The sequence below is a fragment of the Chanos chanos genome, chromosome 15, assembly GCF_902362185.1.
Source record: "Chanos chanos chromosome 15, fChaCha1.1, whole genome shotgun sequence".
In the NCBI taxonomy this organism is placed as follows: domain Eukaryota; kingdom Metazoa; phylum Chordata; class Actinopteri; order Gonorynchiformes; family Chanidae; genus Chanos; species Chanos chanos.
The window spans coordinates 19,363,839-19,384,436 of NC_044509.1; the positions used below are offsets into that span (position 1 = coordinate 19,363,839).

Genomic DNA, 20,598 nt, shown 5'->3' on the forward strand with positions numbered 1-20,598 from the left:
TATATATATATATATATATATATATATATATATATATATATATATATCAATCAATGTACAACATATAACAGAATAGAATACATTAGAACAGAATATACTGTAATATCACAGTATATAATACAAATGCTTTTTGGGAGCATAAATGAAACTCTAAATGTTGAGCATTCCCAAGAACAACCCAGCTTCCATGGTCTCTATTCTGTAGCACCACACACTGTGCAGACAACTCTGTGCTAGGCGGGAGGACCCACGCTGGCCTTCCATCCAAGATGGCGGCGTCCTCTTCAGAAATGATATCTACTGATGCGGTCCTCCATATGGCAGCCTCTTCCTCAGTTTACAGAACACGAGCTCTGGCCTTGTGCTGCTGCAAAACACAGTGAAAATGTAACCCAGCTGTAATTTATTCAGCTTGTGTTGATTGTTTTTGCCAGTAAATAGTTACTGTCACTTTAACACTAGTATACAACAGTAGCAACCGCTTTCTGGTAGATGTTTTGACTTACTCTTCTCCTCCTTTGCCTCGTTCGAGTGGCGATCCTGCCCCCCTCTTTGTTCTCTGGATTCACCCGGTAACTCTTTCGAATAGTCTCAATAGGTCTTGCAGGATGCTAGAGAGAAAAAAAAAGCAAAGAGGAAAGGAAGATTGATTAAAAGTTTGTTTAGAATTCCAAGCACTGCTATGAAACAATCGCGACGATATAGTCTACCAACAAAACACGTTGTCTTACCTTGTCCGTGGATCATATCTGTGCATGTTGTTTTCAGCATTATGCATTCTCCGCACAGCTTCCTGTAGAAGCAAAATTAATACAAGGGTTAAATTCAACCACATTAAGGGATAAAGCAGATAAAGAAATGCGAATGTATCAGAATGCGCGGCAGTCAAAGACGAAAGCCAGAAGGCTACAGAAATAAACTTACCGGAACAGAGTTATTCCCCGCTCGTCTTCTTTTTTTGGGCAGACTCCTCTTGCGCCTCTTTGATGGGACTCCATCCTGTCCAACCGCCGAATAACATTCTCCATGAATGTTTACTGCTGTTCAGACATCTTCTTAAAAATGCACTTAACGGGGACACCAGTTGTTTGTTTTCGTTCGGACTCGGTGTTGGAAAAATTGGATATTCCCGGCGCACGAGTAGCCTCTCCACTCCGCTGTCCATTCGAAAACTCAAGTGTTCTTTCGCAAGCCATCTTCAAAATGCACACTATCGACAGAATACGGAGTACAACTTCTGTAATCCTTCTGTGACTTGCTTTTCCTACGTACAGGTAACCCCTTCCCCAAAGCAAATTTCACGCTGCAGTTGCACACAATGCTATTGGTTACTGTCACTCTACACCATGCACGCACAGAAAACTGATTGGACAGGACTCAACCTTAGATTCTAAGTGGGTGGTTTGAAAACGGGGCGCGTCCTCGTACTGAGGAGAATCATTCCAACCAAAAAAGCGAGGAACGACAACAAAAACTATGCCCTGTAAACGTTTTTTTTTTTTTTTTTTTTTTTAAAAACCTCCTGTATCCTTTATCCTGCATCCCTCATACTGAGATAATGTCCCGCATTTGCGCTGGTCGTTTGGTTTTTAACTGTCAGAAATAAAAAATATATGGATCCATTATTTTACCCGCCCGCACATGAGCCGCTTATGCCGTTGCGGCATAGTTTCTAATCTATTTAATAGCGCTATGTCAAAAGCAGTAAAAATGCAACATAGCCACGTTTTTTAAAAGCCTTGCTTTCACCAAATGGCTGAGAGGAGAGCATTGAGGGCGGTCATCAAGAGGCTGTGGCGGCCGTCAATCAAACTGTGCAGCTTTGGGGCCGACGAATTTCTTTGCTACGTCACAAAAACCAAACTTAGTAAAACTTTACAGATATGAAGGTAAACGCTGTCAGCCGACATCATGGTCAAAAAGAAAGGAAAAAGCTCTTTTATCCCTTCTGACCATGCTACTCATCCAATAGAGATTTTGGCTTGATATAAAGATTTGCATTGAAATTGTTTTATTTTATGTAATGTTTTATTTTGAGCCTTATTTATTCTTATAGTTGGATTTTGTCAGGGGTTTAACTTGAAAGACTTGAGCTGTATGATGCCTGCTGCTTTGCTTAAGTACAGTTGCCTTTGATGGGCCTGTAATGGCCAATGCATGTTGGATGTCTATCAATACAAGTGTATACAAGTGTTTCTTATTCAGTTAGACTGACATTACATCTAAGTTTTACATCATCTCTCAGCATTAGTAACATGTCCCACATTGTCCCACACAAACTTACTACTTGTCCCCCATTTGGTCTGTTTGCATCTGGTCACCCTGTACCTTTGACCCCAAGTAAAGGACAGTTGCATAACCATCAAATATGTAATTAATGAACCTCTCATTTAGACTTTTCTTAAATTATGTTTTCAGTGTGTTTTTGTATGCTCCATTTGAAGTGTGTGGTTATCAAAATGTAGCCTAAATATTACATATAGGCTAACTGATAGAAAGTTACAGTGAGGAAGGGGGGCAGGCTTCTATACCCAGTCCCACCTAGACCACTGACAGTTATTAGCATTTGAAAGGCCAAGCCATCAGCTAAGGACTGTGGTCACGCGGATGCCCGAAAACTGCCGTCTAACAGCTGTATTCGGACATTTGCAGGAGTTTTCAGGTCCGCATGACAAAGTTCTGCGGGCATCCAAATACCTCCGGAAAACAGCAGGTGTAGCGGAAGTTTACTTTGTCCGGATATTTCCGAATACACCACTTTTCACGCCGTGCAAGCAGCTAAGCCTTTATTATGGAAGCCCTAAGATGCCATCAGTTCACATTTAATTTTTGATTCCGTTTTCTCGTGATAACACGTTATTCTTCTTTGTTTTCTCGAGATCTCGAGTTATTTAAGTCATTATCACGAAACAACAACCGCGGGTTGAACTTATCGTATTCGGGGTTAATCATGAAGTTACACCCAGTGTCACAAAGTTACTTCTGAGGTTACCTGGATAAGCCACTTCAACCTCTCTTCGTGGTGCAGCCCTCTGATCAGGCAGGCAGCCTGATTAGTTTGGTTGTAACACGCAGATTTTGAACTAATCAAGCTCGTATTAAAACGCACAAGGGGTTCTTTTGGATGGATGAGAACATATAAAGAAATCGTCAAAGAACGACAATACAATCAGGATAAAAGGTAGAACTAGAGATGGAAAAAAGGTGCCACAGATTTCCCAAACCCACAAACATTACAAACTTTACACTGGATCTCGTTCATACCACATTCTGTAATGAATGATACGCCCAACAGGTAAGCCAGAAGACGCGCAAAGCGCTGTGTATTAAAGAATGTACTTATAAATCACACAGGAAATAAAACACTCAAACCGTTAAACCCCCTTTTGGTGATCCTACTTCCTCTTCACCCAGTGAATCCTCCCTTTTGCTTACCACACACCCTGCTTAAATAACCTTGGTTCGTGACATCTTAAAGAACCCACACACATGTATTATGATGTGACAGTGGAAAAATGCATCACATTATAAAGGAAAATACATAGCCAAGACCATTCATAGAGCAAAACCAGCATGTATTATGCTCCATAATGACCTTCATAATAACTTAAAATAGCCTGACCCCAAACTTAATGTGGCTGTGTCACATGCCACCAAGTGAATGGTAATGGAACTGTGTGCATGTTCACGTTAGCAAATGTACAGAACTGTTGCGTTTTCAGCTTGTTTTATACGAATGCTGTGGCAGGTATGTTCAATTATCTATAGTCTTATACTGCCATCTAGTGGTCTTGCCTGTAATTAAACCCTCCATTTGGCGCAACATTTGAAGTATTCATCCGTAGACTTCTCAGCGTTGATATTGTACGTGCTTGTCCAGTTGTATTCCAACAATGTAAACCCTTTATTAATTATTCATTTCTTTGTTTTATCCACAGAAACCACACATACACACATACATATACCCAAGTCATCATTAAAACTGTTCAATATATCTGGAGAGCTGCTGTTCTTTCTGACAGAAAAATGAGGCCAGTACAACCAGCGCAGTGACGTGCAAAGCAATATCCTCTAAAGCGTGTGTGTCTGTGTCCATAAGTATGGAGACACATACTCTCACCTACACATGCACACTCCCATACACATTTTACATATGTAATACAGTATGTACATAAAACACATACACACATATCCATAGGCATGTGCATGCATAAACATTCATCATGTGAGTAATTTCTCCCTGTGTGCAGTTACGGGTATGAAGTTGAACCTGGAGAAGATGGTCATTATTGACACTGAGGGGGAATTTTTGTATTATCTAATATTGTGCTGAGTCATTACTAAGTTATATCTGTAGGTAGGTCGCCTATAGTACACTTTACATATCTGTTTTACAATTTCTCATGTTTAACCCATCCTGTTACCTCACCTAAGCCATAACTGTACTGATAATGATAATGGTTTCAAGCCCCAGGGGCCAAGGGGCCTTAATGGTCAGCTCACTGTTTAAATCCCTAAAAATCATCATTAATCATATCTTTTAAACCTTTGAATATCGAATAGTATTTTTGCTTGACATGCCCATCCCTATCATTAATTGTTGTGTTCTAAAGTTATAACTGTTAGTAAGAAGGGTATGTACAGTTAATAGGGATCCCCTTGCGAATGATATTATACAATTTTTATTGTCTATTGAGGCATTACAGCTGTTGCTTCAGCTATGCCACAATATGGCGGCATATGAAAAATTCATACTGTATGAGAAATTAAAACCAGTATACCGGATAATCTGGTATACCGCCCAGCACTAGTCAACAGTAACCACAACACTCAGTCAAACAGTTCAGTAATAAACAGAGAGAGAGAGAGAGAGAGAGAGAGAGAGAGAGAGAGAGAGAGAGAATCTTGAATGTGCATTCATAACACAATTCTCTCTCCTCCATAAGACAGAGAATAAGCGCAGTCCATATGACTGATACGGTAAAGAAGACCTAAACGGAGGAGGAGGTGGTAAGTTACATTCCTGATTACACTAAAAATGACATGCAGATAGTTTCAGTTACTTTAGTAACTGTACCTTAATATAGTAAGCTATATATGGGAGAGAGTAATTGATCTATTTTTTTTCTTCCCCATCCCTAAAAAGGTCACTAAGATGATTTCAGTGGATTTGGTGGATTCACATTCCGTAATTCCGAAGACGTCTTCAGGGGTCAGGATCCATTTGCAGATTTTTTTGGTGAGTATTTGAGAGAGAGAGAGAGAGAGAGAGAGAGAGAGAAAGAGAAAGAAGAAAAGAAACAAGTGAGATAGAGATATGGCCTCAGATAGATGGGGCTAGAGAAGGACAATAAGAAGTGTAAATGGGGATGCCAAACCTCAGTGATCACCTTGATTAACTTCTGTACAAAAGTCCCTTTGGAGTTCATGTGTTTGCTCTGTGTCTGTGCATAAGTTTGTTGTGTGAGGTGGCAGTTTCTGAAAACTGTCATGTGCTGTAAAAGGTAAAAAAAAAAAAAAGACACCATGACCATTTAGTTGACTCATCTGACTGTAGAAACAAATACTTACTGTATGCTTCATGATGTCATGTGGTAAGAGGAGTGACTTCAAATAACATTTTCATAACTGCCTGTCCTTTTGAATTTGAGTCAGTAGTGAAGGAATGTCAATTGATAGCTTAAATGTTAAAGAGGACATATTGTGGCTGATGCTAGGTTTTTTTTTTCTTAGCTAAGAAGTGACTTGGAAATGTCTTACTTATGCTTGTCTGTATTTGTTCTTGAACTTTTGCCACCTGCTGGAATTCAGGAGTCATTGCATCAAATGCAATGTAGGCATTTCATTTACTATGTTTAATTAACTTTGCTGCTGCTGGGAAGCATTGAGGTAGCCCGCGTATACAGACGTATACAGTGACGTCATGACGTGGCTCTATGGTGGCTCTCTGGTCCATGGAAAAGCAAACCAGTTCTTAGAGGGTTTGCAAGTTGAACTAACTGCGAACCGGCACTAGCACCAGCCCAGCACTAGCACCTGGTTCGTGTTGGTGGAAAGGGGGTAATAGTAGTGACTACAGACAGAGAGAGATGGCTGCATCAGAGCCAAAGTAACACATTTTTAATTATATTATTGGCAATCGTATAAAAAAAGAAAACAAAACAATACCAACAGGGGAGAGTGGGGTAAGATTAGACAATTTTAATTATGTTGTCCTCGAAGTTAGAAGAAACGAGACAGAAGTAGAATGAAAACATGTACCTTTAGTTCAGGACCTCTCCTATAAAATTAAATGATCAGAATCCATCTATAACAAAGTTGCCTGAAAAAATGACTTCTCCCAGGTTAGGGATGAATTGATCTGAGTCAGTGCCATAAAATTATTGAACCAATCTCGACCTAAAAAAAGCGGGCAATTAATCATTCTATCATGGTAATGTATTAAACTACACAAGATAACTTAGTCTATGCTAAACTACTGAGTCATGTAATTTCCTGAACATCCTACCAGCTAAACCCTTTTCTCTCCAGTTGTTGGGGACAGGAATGGTGTTTCTTTCTGCCACTCCCAATGCAAGTTAAAAGCATTTCTTTGGAGCGAAGCCATGGAACTGGTCAGCCATCTTCTTGGTATGGTCTGCAAGCTCCTTCTCTGCCTCCTCTGTGAAGACCCTCTTTGCTTCTGCTGTTCCACTGTACCCTACTGTTTTTACTTCCTTTACCTCCTTTATTTATGGACCTCTGCAGTATTGACCTGTCTTTTCTGTCTTTTACCACTGATCTTACGGATTTTCCACCCTTGACATCAATGGCTGCTCTCTCCATCTCTTCAAGGGGTGTTGAGCCCCAGTTGGTTTTCCTCTTGGCATGATGCCTTTTCTACACTGAACTTCAGTTCCATTAGTTCAATTTACTCCATAGCCTTTAGCTCACTTTGCTCTATAGCCATCATTTTGGAAAAAACGGCCTAGCATAGCAATTCAGACTAATCTTTAGCGAAGTGATTCACATGGTTTTATATGTCAGCAAATCACCAATATGTATAATGCATTTTTTTAGACCTGGATAAATTTGCTTTGACACAAGTCATTATACCTGACATGCAGAAAATTTATTTTGACAAGCAAAAGAAGTTTTTTTGTGTAAAAGAAAAAAAAAAACGTACTACTTCTCCCATATGGTTCTTTCCATCACAGCAAGATAGAAATAATGTCTGCAATAATCGGCCAGCCAGTTTAAAACAGAAACATTTTTCCTAAATACCCTGTGGGAGCCAGTTTTGAGTTCAAATTTATTTTCCTTGAGACACAAAACAGTTAAGACGGTGTCTTCCATGTGCTCAGGTAGAGCCTCACAGTTTGGACACTGGAGACGCTGGTGAACAAACAGTTTTTTACCACTTGACGCTTTTTTTGGTTACTTTGAACGTTCAGTCCTTCAAGCAGATTTGATTTAACCACTGTGTATCAACTGCCTGCATATCTGTCTGCTTGCCTACCTACCCCTTTGCCTGCCTGCCTGCCTCTGTACTTGCCTGCCCGCTCACCTCTCTCCCACCATCACTGGACACAGGTATGACTTGTAGCCGAATACAGTACCTATCGGAAAGCGCGTAACAACTGAAACAGCATCTAATACTGGATTTAATTTTTTGGTCAATACAATCCCATTTCTCTGTCCTGCCAGGAAATCAAACGGCATTTCCTTGTGTGCAGTGCCTGTCAGAAGCCTGTATTCAGCCTCCCAGTCCTACTGAGAAGGATTTGTCTGAAGAACAGCATGGAGGCTGCGATTGATGCTGCATTTGCAGCAGCCAAGAATGACATGGCCATGTTGCTGCAGAGGGGCAGGATTTGGGAATATAGCACCATCCAGAGAATTCTTGAAACCGCTGACTCCCTCAGCAGGTTTGTGTCAAATTCAGAAAGGCACTAAAGGCCTTCTAGCACGCCGATGTTTTAGCTGCTGTTGTCGTGAAGTAGTAACAGTCTTAATACTTCAACACATAAGTCTCCAAACAAAATAAATAAACAACGATTTTTAGTTTTGTCTAAAAGTGTTTGTCCATATTGCTCAATACACCAAGAGAAGGTTCAAGGCGTTAGGATGTCAGACATACTGACTGATGGAATGTAAGTGGTGTTACATGCAATCACACTATTTACCTACTCCTAGACCAGTTATTGTTGTGACAAAAGAAACATTTGGAGAGCCATGGCCTTTGACCTTCTCTGCCATAGATAGCAAATACCTTTAAACCATATCCGAGAGAAAATGAGTGATTTTCGGTCTTTGCTATGTGTGAGGGTAAAGAATTTGTGAGGACTAAGGCATGTAATTACATGTGTATCTATTCTTTTGACATTAATACCACAGAGAACATTCTGCTAGGCTCCACGAAATCTACGGGAGACACACTGTTAAGGGCGGAGACTTATCCGCTACTGTCACAACCTGCACCGCCATTTTGGACTTTTGGTTTGACATGTCTTTGTGCTCCTGTTCTTTGTCTGTCTCCGCCCCTCACCTGTACCTGTTTGTCTAATTATTACCTTGTTAATTTTATCCAATCCTGTTTTGCCCTGTTTAGTTCTCCCTCTATTTAAGTCCTAGTGTTTGCCTTGTCCATTGTCTATCGTTGTTTGTTTATTTTGCGCACTGTCATGCTGCACCTTTTTGTTATCGGCTTTTGTTATTAGTTTGCACTGTATTTTGGTCTTCATTTTAAGTAAAGCCTTCTGTTTTGTCACCGTCAACCATTGCGTCTTTGCACTTGGGTCCTGCACCATACCACCAGCGTGACAGCTACGGACGATATGGAAACGGACATCACAAGCACCGAGGAATATAAAGAACGTGTGATCATGATAAAAGGCAGTAACTATGATAATATAAATATAATATAATTTTTTTTTTTTTTTTTTTTTTTTTTTAAATCCCCTGTTTTGCTCTTCTACTCCTTGTGCTCTTATTGCTGAGTTGACCTGTTTCTCTCTTCTCACACATTTCATTGTACGGTTGACCCTGTGTCAACCTGCATATGACTAATAAACTCTTAAACTCATAATGCAGTGGCTATACTACATGACAGATTTGGAAGAAAAGATCTTGTTGTGAACGCTCATATGACAAAGTTACTGAATCTTACACCTGTGAAGAGATCCACTGACATTGCTGCATTGAGACAACTGTATGACGACTGTGAAATCCAAATTAGAAGTTTAGAGTCTTTGGGTGTGGTTTCAGAGACATAGGGCAGTTTGCTGTGCCCAGTCCTGCTGCAGATGATAGCAGAGGACATTGTTCTTTAGTACAACAGGCAAAGAGGAGTCAATGATGAATGGCAGGTTTCAGAGGTTATGGGCATTCTTACAGAAGGATATTCTCAGCAGAGAGAGCCATACAGTTGAGTAGAGCAGGTAGCCACAACAAGGAGAACCAAAGCTTCTGTAAACTATAAACTTCAAGTGAATCGAAGCGGAAAAAAACATAACAGACTGCCAAGGCATGGGCGGTGGGTCCGGCTGGACAGCAGGTAGTTCGCTGCTTGCTGCAAGGTGGGAGCCAGAGGAGCTTCATCAGCCAGAACACTGTAAAGCCTCTGAAGTTACCTGTGATCAGTGCTGTGATGAAGGTCCCCAGCGAGCATATCCAAAGGGAACTGAAGAGAAAAGGTCTGCAGATAGCTGACTTCCCTGAAGAAAGCGCTTGTAACACTGAACTTTCCGTGTTTACTGAAGCAGACTACTACTGGAGCACAGTGTCAGGCCGAGTAGAGAGACTAACAGACACACTGGTTGCAATGGAAAGTGTATTTGGATGGTCTGTGCAAGGTCCAAGGCCCACAATGTCAATTGTTGCTGAAGCAACATGTAAATGTAAAAATGTAACTGTAAATCTCTGTGATCGCACACACACACACACAATGACAGTCCTCTGCATTTCACCCATCCAACACACCAGTAGTGAACACACACACACACACACACACACACACACATCAGACACAGGAGCAGTGGACAGCATTCCTTTGGCCCGGGGAGCTTAATTGGGCTGCCTTGCTCAAGGGCACACAGCCATGGATGTTAGTCCTGGGAATTGAACCTGCAACCCTCCGGTCACGAGCCCGGTTCTCTAACCTGTAGACCATGCACGCACATCCACATTGAGGAAGACACTCTGGTCTCAAAGCAGCTGAAGGCCTTCTGGGAGATCGAATCTCTGGGTATCACAAGGGAACAGAATGACAATCCAGAAGGAGAAGAGGTGCTGCAGAAGTTTGACAAAACAACACGGTTCAAGAAAGGATGTTACGAGGTGGAGTTGCCTGAAAGAAAACTGAAAGCACTGAAAGAAAAGTGGAAGGAGACATCCACTGGAATCACAGAGGAGCCAGAGGTCCATGGAGCAGTGCTGAATGTACTTAGATGTCGCAGACAGAAAATGATGACTTTGTCTTTGATCTGAGACCTGTGCTGGACAAACTGACAAAGACGGAGAGCACCAAGAGAACTGTTCTGCAACACTCTTCTCGCATATTTGACCCCATAGGCCTTCTGACACCCCTCACCATAAGGGTTAAATGCCTTTTGCAAGAGATGCCGGAGAGAAGACTCGGCTGGGATGAGGAGCTACCACCCGATCTGAACCAACAATGGTAAAAGTGGTGCTCTGAACTCCCACTGATTCACCAGATTACTGTACCGTGTTGGTATGGAGCAAGAAGTGAGCAAAACATCTGGAGTTGATGGGAGCATCGATTGGGGCTCGACTCAGAAACAACTTGTTAAAGCCACTTCAAATTGAGCCCCGTCAAGTGCACGTGTAGACAGATTCAGTGATCGCGCTACACTGGATTTGCAGCTCAGCTCAGAAGTGGAAGCAGTTTGTTGCCAACCGAAAGACAGAAATCCAGTCCTTGACCGACCCTGCATCATGGCCCCACTGCAAGGACAAAGAAAATCTGTGGTGGAAGGGTCCTACCCTCCTGACATCATCTGAACCACTGGAGAAGTCTGATGAAGAATCAGTGGATGAAGACATTAATGATGAATTGAAAAGAGGTCAACATGTCACTGTACAACTCAGCAGTGATGAACATGAGTCAACTGAACCCGTGCTGGACCTACAAAGGTAGAGTAAACTGACGTCAGTACTACGGATAACTGCCTGGATGAAGAGGTTTGCACTCAACGTGTGTTTGGGCACAAAGAGAAGAGGGGAGTTGACTGCAGAGGAGCTGTTTCAAGCTGAGAAGTACTGGATAAGGGTAACGCTGTTGCGGTGCAATAAGTAAAACTTACATTGCACTATTCACCTGTGCTGTGACCACAGTGGTGCACTTGGAGCTGGTCTCAAGTCAGTCAACAGAGCACTTCATGTTAGCTCTCAAAGGATTCATCTCAAGAAGAGGACCATGTAAGGACATCTATCCAGATAACAAAAAGACCTTCAAGCGAGTTGGTCAAGACCTGAAAGAGTCTTGGATCCACAACTTTTAGACTGAAAGGGGTATCACCTGGTGATTCATCACTGAGCGAGCAGTCTGGTGGGGTGGCTTTTTGGAAAGACTCATCAGATCAGTAAAGACTTGCCTGAGAAAGGTACCAGGAAGAGCTTCCCTCATCTTTGAAGAGATGTCCACCATCCTGATGGAGGTAGAGGCCACAGTAAACTCCAGACCACTCACTTTTGTCCACAACAAGCTGGATGAACCACAGCCACTTACACCAGCCCCCTTTACTAAGAAGACCAGTTTAACTGTTATATGCATTAGAGACTTGAGCTGATGACCCTTCGGTGCATTGGGGGGGGGGGATGTTGTAACTTTTTTATTTAGATATTATTATATAGTTCTTATAAGTGACAATATGACTGATTGTTCTAATTATATTTATTGAAGGATACGGGGTAAACATATAAGTTTGTGAGGTATAAGGGAACTATATTACCCATAATGCTTCAGCACAGTAACGTAACAAGAAATCTAAAAAATAAAATTTTAAAAAAAGCGAACAAAAAAAACACCTTTAGTGTGTGTAGATACAGCCTCAAGCTTGCAGTTCTTCTCCATGTATTACTGCCTTAACTTCAGTAAAGGTTCCATTCTACACCAAGGTTCTCAGTCTCAGTGACTACGGATCAAAAGAAGAAAGAAAAGGTGAATGCTCACAGCTGGTGAGGGAACACCCATGTCCAAAATACGATTTTTTTACATGATTTTTGTAACTTTTCGTGCTGAATCAGATGCACATAAATCATTTGTGTGGAACTCCAAATTTGAGTCAAGCCCTGTTATGCAACACGTGTTGCATAAATCATATTTCACACAGAATTCATTCATGTGACTTTCATCACTCTCAGATGATTTGTCAACTTCTGTGAACGTTTCTCATTGTTTCTCACATTCTCTCAACCTCAATAAAATATGAAAAATTTTGGAGATTGTCTTGAAAATACAGAATCAAAAGATCTAAAGCATGAAAGCTTTCATGAATGGCCTAATCTTTAAGACAATCATATGTTTCCATTTATGTTCCTAATATGTCCATGATTGTGTTACCTGTACATTGTCTAGTGTTGACAAATGAAATTTCAAACCTCTACATGCTTTAATTGCTTCACTATACAGCGCTTGTGAGTATCAGAAGAACAATCAGAAGGCAGACTCATGGGCAGCAATACTTGGGTCTGAACTGCCAACCATCTTTACATTCAGCATTTGATCATCTCAGAAAACAAAAGACCTGTTGAGAGTGCACTGGGAAGCACCAAAGCAGGTGGAGAGACAGAGCCCAGAGGTACTCTCCCTGAAGCTGGTGACCAGCAGAGCTGGAAGGCAGTCTGTGTGCCGTCAGAGTGCAACGGCTGGTGAAGGGAATGGCAGAGGAAACAAGCTGCCCCTGCTGCACCAGCAAAAAGAGGCCTAAGATTTTGCTGTGAGAGTTATATGGACGTCCTATTGAAAGAACACCATGGAAAGGTATTGTAAAGTTGGAAGTCACTTGGGTGGCAACCAACAGCTAATGCTCAGTCATATGGGGTTCAGTTGCTAAACATTTAATTCACATTTGCTAAATGTGGAATCCCATTAACTTTGAATATGATGTGAGCTACTTACAACACTTTCTGTGGCTGAATAAAGAACCAAATCTGTGGCTGGATAAAGAACCAAATCAGAACCAACAGCCTGGTCTTCAGGTTTGGTAATGATCCTCCTCACTGGTTTAAAGACTGGAGCCTCATTTACAGTGACAGTGGCAGCGGAGGTGGCCAGAGGGGTAACAAATGGAACATCATTCTCCACAATCACCAACAATGTGTATTTGTTGTTTTTCTCAAAGTCAAGGGGCTAAATGGACAACAGGAAGCAAGTGGTAAAAAAAGAGTGAAATACTTAGGCAATTACATTACTGATTTGACGCAGGCAGGTACAGTACCTCAGCAGTGGTAATGATGCCCTCCATCTTATTGGGTCCTGCAGTAATGCTGAATGCTCCATTAGTGTCACCACTAATAATTTTGTATTTGGTCCAGAAAGCAGGTGTGTTTGGTTCATCCCCATCATTGACTGGCATTTTCAGAATTGCATATCCAGCTTCATTCTCTGGAGCAGATACTGTGTACTAAAGAGAAAAAGAGAAGAACATTCAGAATATTCAATGAAAAAAAGACATGAAAAACAACATTAAGTTCAAGTTCAAGTTCAAGTTCAAGTTTATTTAGAGCCCAATATCACTGTTTACAGTCTCAAGGGGCTTTACAGGCCACAACAGTCAAATCAAAATATGACGGCACCCCCTGACTTAATCCTCATGGCGGGCAAGAAAAAACTCCCCAAAAACCCAAGAGGGAAATGGGAAAATGGGAGAAATCTTGAGGAGGACCACAGAGAGAGGAGACCCCTCCTTGGTCAGACAGGTGTGCAATAGGTGCCGACCACGTGGGCAGTTACAGCTGAAAATAAATTGGGGCATGAACAAAGGGGATGGTGATGTAGACAGGAGGCTGACGGGGGATGGAAGATGATGACACCAGGATGGATCAGTCCACAGGGCGGGAGGAGTCAGGATCACTGGTGTCTCAGGAGTAGCATGTGTGGCTCGACAGAGAGAGAGAGAGAGAGAGAGAGAGAGAGAGAGAGAGAGAGAGAGAGAGGGACATTGTTAGATGTTCATTTCCACATAATGGTTGAGGTAAATATACATCGTGTGCCGAGTGCAGGCAGGGACTCCAGCAAGACTAACTAGTACAGCATAGCTAAAAGGGAGAGCTAGAAGGTAATATGGACATGATGGCACTCTGGGACACAAGGCGCCACCCACTCCACAGTCAACAAACCTGAGTGAACATGTTAAAGTGGGGGGGCGACAGCATCCAAACATCCCAGTTCACCAAACAATCTATGCCCGAGAACCCTCCAGATCTGCTCCTTTGCCTAGTAAAGAGCTATTAGCAAAAGGCTTGGCTAAACAGATAAGTTTTCAGCCTTGACTTAAACATAGAGACTGTGTCTGAGTCTCGAACATTAATTGGGAGGCTATTCCATAACTGTGGGGCTCTGTAAGAGAAGGCTCTGCCCCCTGCTGTAGCCATCATAACTCGAGGTACCAACAAGTAGCCTGCACCTTTTGATCTAAGTAGGCGTGGTGGATCATAAAAGACCAGGAGTTCGCGCAGGTACTGTGGCGCAAGACCATTTAATGCTCTATATGTTAATAGTAAGATTTTATAATCGATACGAGATTTGACTGGGAGCCAGTGCAGTGTGGATAAGATAGGGGTGATGTGATCATATTTTTTGGTTCTAGTAAGAACTCTGGCTGCTGCATTCTGAACTAACTGTAGCTTATTTATACACCTAGTAGAGCATCCAGACAGTAAGGCATTACAGTAGTCTAATCTAGAGGTAATGAAAGCATGAACCAATTTTTCAGCATCTTGAAATGACAATGCATTCCTTATCTTGTTAATATTTCTAAGATGAAAGAAGGCTATCCTGGTAATATTATCTACATGAGCTTCAAATGAAAGACTGGGGTCAATAATTACACCAAGATCTTTTACTGCTGCACCTAATGAAAGAGAAAGGCCATCCAGAGTAACTATGTGGTCGGAAAGCTTACTCCTAGCTGCATGTGATCCTAGTACAAGTACTTCTGTTTTTTCAGTGTTGAGTGAGAGGAAATTCGTAAGCATCCAGTGCCTAATATCCTTTAGACATTCCTCAATTTTGTTAAGTTGGTGTCTCTCGTCTGGCTTCGCTGAGACATACAACTGTGTGTCATCAGCATAGCAGTGGAAGCTAATACCGTGTTTACGAATAACATTACCTAGAGGTAGCATATATAAAGAGAAAAGCAGTGGGCCTAAAACAGAACCTTGCGGGACTCCGAACTTTACCTCAGTATGTGCAGAGGACTCACCATTTACATCAACAAACTGATAACGATCAGTTAAGTAGGACCTAAGCCATAAGAGGGCCGTTCCCTTAACTCCAACAACATTTTCTAGTCTATCAAGGAGAATGGTATGATCAATGGTGTCAAATGCTGCACTGAGGTCAAGTAGCACAAGCAAGGAGACACAACCCTGATCAGAGGCCAGTAAGAGGTCATTTGCAACTTTAACCAGTGCTGTCTCTGTGCTGTGATGAGGCCTAAATCCTGACTGATACAGTTCATGGATGTTATTCTTATGTAAGTATGAGCATAACTGCTGTGCTACAGCCCTTTCTAGGATCTTGGAAATAAAGGGGAGGTTAGATATTGGCCTGTAGTTGGTCAATGAACAGGGGTCAAGGTCAGGTTTTTTAATTAGGGGTTTGATAACTGCTAGTTTAAAAGATTTTGGTACATAGCCAGTACTAAGGGAGGAATTGATTATTTTTAGAAGCGGTTCGATGACTACTGGCAGTATCTGCTTAAGGAAACGTGTAGGTAAGGGATCTAGTACACAAGTTGGTGATTTTGATGAAGAAATTAGTGAGGTCAATTCGGTCGCCTGAAGGGGAGTAAAACATTCTAATCGCTGATCTGATACAGTTATATTGTTATCTACAGTGTTAGTGATCAAATTATCTGGTTTAAAATTTATAGCCTGGATTGTTTGCCTGATATTTTCAATTTTGCTATTGAAAAAATTCATAAATGCGTCGCCACTGAACATTGATGGTGTGCCTGTTTCCGAGGTGCTTTTATTCCCAGTTAGTTTTGATACGATATTAAATAAAAATCTAGGATTATTTTTGTTGTCTTCTATTAGGGTGGAAAGATACATTGATCTAGCGGCACTAAGAGATTTTCTATAGCTCAGGAGGCTCTCCTTCCATGCTAACTGGAATACTACCAATTTAGTTTGGCGCCATTTACGTTCTAATTTTCGAGTGGTAAGTTTTAAGGCGTGTGTGTGCTCATTATACCAGGGAGCTAGTTTTTTCTCTCTGATTATTTTCCTTTTAAGTGGGGCCACATTATCTAAGGTGTTGCGGAATGTTAACTCTAAAGATTCAGTTGCCTGATCAAGTTCTGTGGGGTGTGACATTGTTCCAGTCAAAGTTGATAACTCTGGGAGATTATTGATAAAGGTCTGCGTAGTAGCTGGCGTAAACGTACGTTTATTATGATAGCGTGGCGAGCTGCATATATTATTACTAAGAAATATTTTGAATGAGATAAGATAATGATCTGAGATAGCTTCAGATTGTGGAAATGTGACTATACTTCCTACATTTAGTCCGAGTGTTAGTATAAGATCGAGGGTGTGGCCACCATTATGAGTGGGCCCTATGACCGTCTGATTAATCCCTACTGAATCTAGAATGGACACGAACGCTGTTCTCAGAGGGTCCTGTGGGTTATCAAAATGAATGTTAAAGTCTCCGACAATTAGAGCTTTGTCTAAAGAAATAACAAGGTTTGAGATAAAATCTGCAAATTCACAGAGGAATTCAGAGTACGGCCCAGGCGGTCTATAGATAATAATTAGTGTGATAGACTGGGTATTTTTTGTGGCTACATATGTTATGTTTGTATAAAGAACTTCAAACGCATTGAATTTATGTAGAGGTTTTTGTATGATGCCTAGGCTATCATTATAAATAACTGCAACGCCTCCTCCTCTGCTAGTTACACGAGGCTGGTGTATATAATTGTATCCGGGAGGACTAGCTTCATTTAATGCGACGTACTCATTTGGTTTGATCCACGTTTCTGTTAAACACAGTACATTAAACTCCTGATCAGTAATAATTTCATTGACAATGAGCGCTTTAGGAGTAAGAGATCTAATATTTAACAGTCCTAGTTTTAGATCGAAGGTGCTGGCGGTACATTCTGTATGATTTAAATCTATGTTAATTAGATTACTAGAACAAATTCTCTGAGTATTTCTACATTTTCGTATAGGTCGGGGAACAGACACAGTCTCAATATAGTTTAACCTGGGTGACGACTCTGTGCAGCTAGCAGACGGTCGGTTTAGCCTTTTTGCCTGCTCCCTGGCCTTGGCTCTGGATTGTCACGGATTAACTGTTCTGAGACTATGCGCTATGTTACAAGAAATGAGAGCAGCACCTTCCCGAGTGGGATGGACACCGTCTCGCCCTAAGAGGCCAGCCTTGCCCTCAAAACTATTCCAATTGTCTATAAAGCCCACATTGTTGTCAGAGCACCACCTGGACATCCAGCAGTTCAGCGACCATAACCTGCTGTAAGCTACATCGCCTCGCCGGATTGGGATGGGGCCAGAGCATATTACTGCATCGGACATCGCCTTCGCTAATTTACACACCTCTACGATATTACTTTTAGTAACCTCTGATTGACGAAGGCGTATATCGTTAGCTCCTACATGAAAAACTACCTTAGAAAACCTGTGCTTACTTAACACTTTAAGATTACTTGCTATGTCCGGCGCTCTGGCTCCCGGTATACAGCTAACTAAGGCTGCTGGTGCCCCTAAAGGTCTAGCTAATTTCACGTGCCATAGAATGGAATCTCCTATAACCAGAGCTCTTTCAGGTTTCTCAGCGGGTGTTTCACTGAGGAGGGCAAACCTGTTTGACACGTGAAGCGGGGAGTGGTGCGTCTCTCGTGGGCTAGCCTTAGCGTTAGCTTTGGCTTTGCACTTATGCCGCCGAGTCGTCACCCATTCGCCCCGCTGTGAGGGCTCTAGTGCCGGAGTCGGAGAGCTGCTAACTCTTCCTGAGCCATCCAGATTTTCTTTTACAGGAACTAGGCTATTCTCACTCTCACTAAGCCTCTCTAGCATCTGGATGCGCATCTCTAATGCTACAATCTTCTCCGTCAGGGAGCTAACTAATGCACATTTAGCACAAACAGAGCTATTATTAATGACGGAGGAAGAATGGCTAAACATCCTGCACTCGACACACTGAACAGGCTGAGCATTTGCCATAGTGAAAGTTTCACGTACCTTAATCCCAGATTTAATTTGGTTTTAAATTAGGCGTTGGTATTTAAATTAGGCAGTTCACGCGTAGGGCAGCTGCAGAGTCGCACAGGAACAAACCGGAACCGGAAGAAGTTCATTACTGTTTTACCGCAGTCTGTTGAAACTGAGGTGCGTTGTCACTGCTGTCCGTTACAGTAATCACAGCTTTTCCAGCAACTGCAACACCGAGTCCACTAAAGGCAAACATGTCGTCATGTGGCAATTTAGATTTCTGACTCACAATGGAGTATCTGAGATCTGTTGTCATTTCCTGGCTCATCAGCATCAGCACCTTCTTGAACTCCAAACATTTCAAGTAGAGAAGTGAACAAGAATGATATGCATATAATGTCAGGGAAGAAGCAGCTAAAGTTTTTTTTTTTTTTTTTATCTTTCATATATATATATATATATATATATATATATATATATATATATATATAAACAAACCCATACACACACACACACACATTGAGACACTACTGGAAAAGCCCAGAAATGCCAGAATACGTATTTACCTGGTTTTGCTACTTTGTCAATGTTTTCAAGATGGGCTTTTGTGCAAAGACAGGCTTATGATCGTTCTTATCAATTACATTACAATGGAGTATCTGAGAACATTGACAACGACGTCCATGGGCTTCTCAGCTACCACTCCACCTTGTCCAGCAGCATTACATTGAAACTAAAACGAAACTGAATTCAATAATGTTTATTGATTGCAATCTATGACCACGATACTGAATTTTAAATAGCCTCTAAAGTTGTTAGTACCGTGGGATTAACTGTCTATGAATACTGGCCCTGAGCCCAAGAATTTCATTACTGATAATGATGTCCACATTGTTACCTAGTAAATGACAATAAAACTTGAAACTTGTTCCATTTGTGGTCATAGACACCTAGTGGCTGAAACCTGAAACTACTATAACCTACTACAGTACCTCAATAGCCTGTTTGCTTGTAATTATTGCTGAATATTTATTTACCCCGTTATATTTCTTATATTTACAGAAAACCACACACACACACACAACTGTTGAATCATAATCAGAGGTCGTAGCTTCTCTCTTACCGGAGTACATAGCCAGTGAAGACACCACCAGCTATAAGTGGACGCACACAGTCTACCACATGTGGTCCTTCGAGCCGGATGGCCACCTGCAAGGATTTCAACAAAGAACCAGATGATGGTAGTCCAGTTACAAACTTGTTGCATGAAGGAGGACGCTTAACTGGTAATAAGAATCTGTAGAAGTGTATTTCTATGCACACATGCTTTTCCTATTTGTAGTGCATTTGTTTACTGTCGACCTTACGAAAGTAATTGTAGTTATGGCGCCAGTTAGGCTAATTTGCCCAAACATGTCTTCCTCCGTCCTGTTGGCGCCATCATAAGTTACATGATTGTGCTTGTCTTTTCCATTTGTGGTTATAGACTGAAATCTGAAACTACTATAACTTACTATAGTACTTCGATACCCTGTTTGCTTGTAATTATCACAATATTTATTTACTCTGTTATATTTCTTATATTTACAGAAAACCACACATACCCAACTTGAGTTTATACTAGCTCGACAGAGGTAATGAGCAACTCTGTGTCGGGAACTGTCTACAAACAGGTGCATGCACGCGAGTCCATAAGTCCAAGGAGTGATGCAATCTCACTAAGTCCAGCAGGGAGTTTTACAAATACTATCCAGTTATAAAGTTTTTCACAACTAATGTTTAGATATTTTTTTAATTGAGCTTCAGTCTTGCTGGATTAAACATTATAATGCAGTGAAAAAAGATACCTGATAGCAGAGTCATGCTCTATGTTTATAAAAAAAAGATGCAGAAACAATTATCAAAAGAACTTTAACAAATTTGTTAGAATTTAATTCTTCTATACTGATCCAGAAGGTTTTGAAAATGAATGAGCAACTTTGCAGTCAGTTAAACTTCAGCATGAGAAAAAGTTGCATTGATGAAGTACTGTTACCATCGGTGTATCTAGAAAAGACACACACTTGAGAAATTTGCTCATAGGACCCTGCAAATGCTATTGAAGGTACAGATTTAAGTGATATAAATGTTGTGTTAGAGAGAGAAAAATATAACCATGTATTTCTCTTGTGATTCTAATTGTTGAGTAACAAA

The 20,598-nt window shown here is 41.3% G+C and overlaps 1 protein-coding gene across 1 annotated transcript in view; it reads left to right on the forward strand.

The window, feature by feature from the left end:
- The window catches only part of LOC115828361 (Golgi phosphoprotein 3-like), a 206,094-nt gene that overhangs the window by 86,061 nt on the left and 99,435 nt on the right, over positions 1 to 20,598 (forward strand). Inside the window, exon 4 of the mRNA XM_030792316.1 lies at positions 10,243 to 10,277. Coding sequence (XP_030648176.1) covers positions 10,243 to 10,277 — 35 coding nt within the window. The remainder of the gene's footprint in view (positions 1 to 10,242; positions 10,278 to 20,598) is intronic.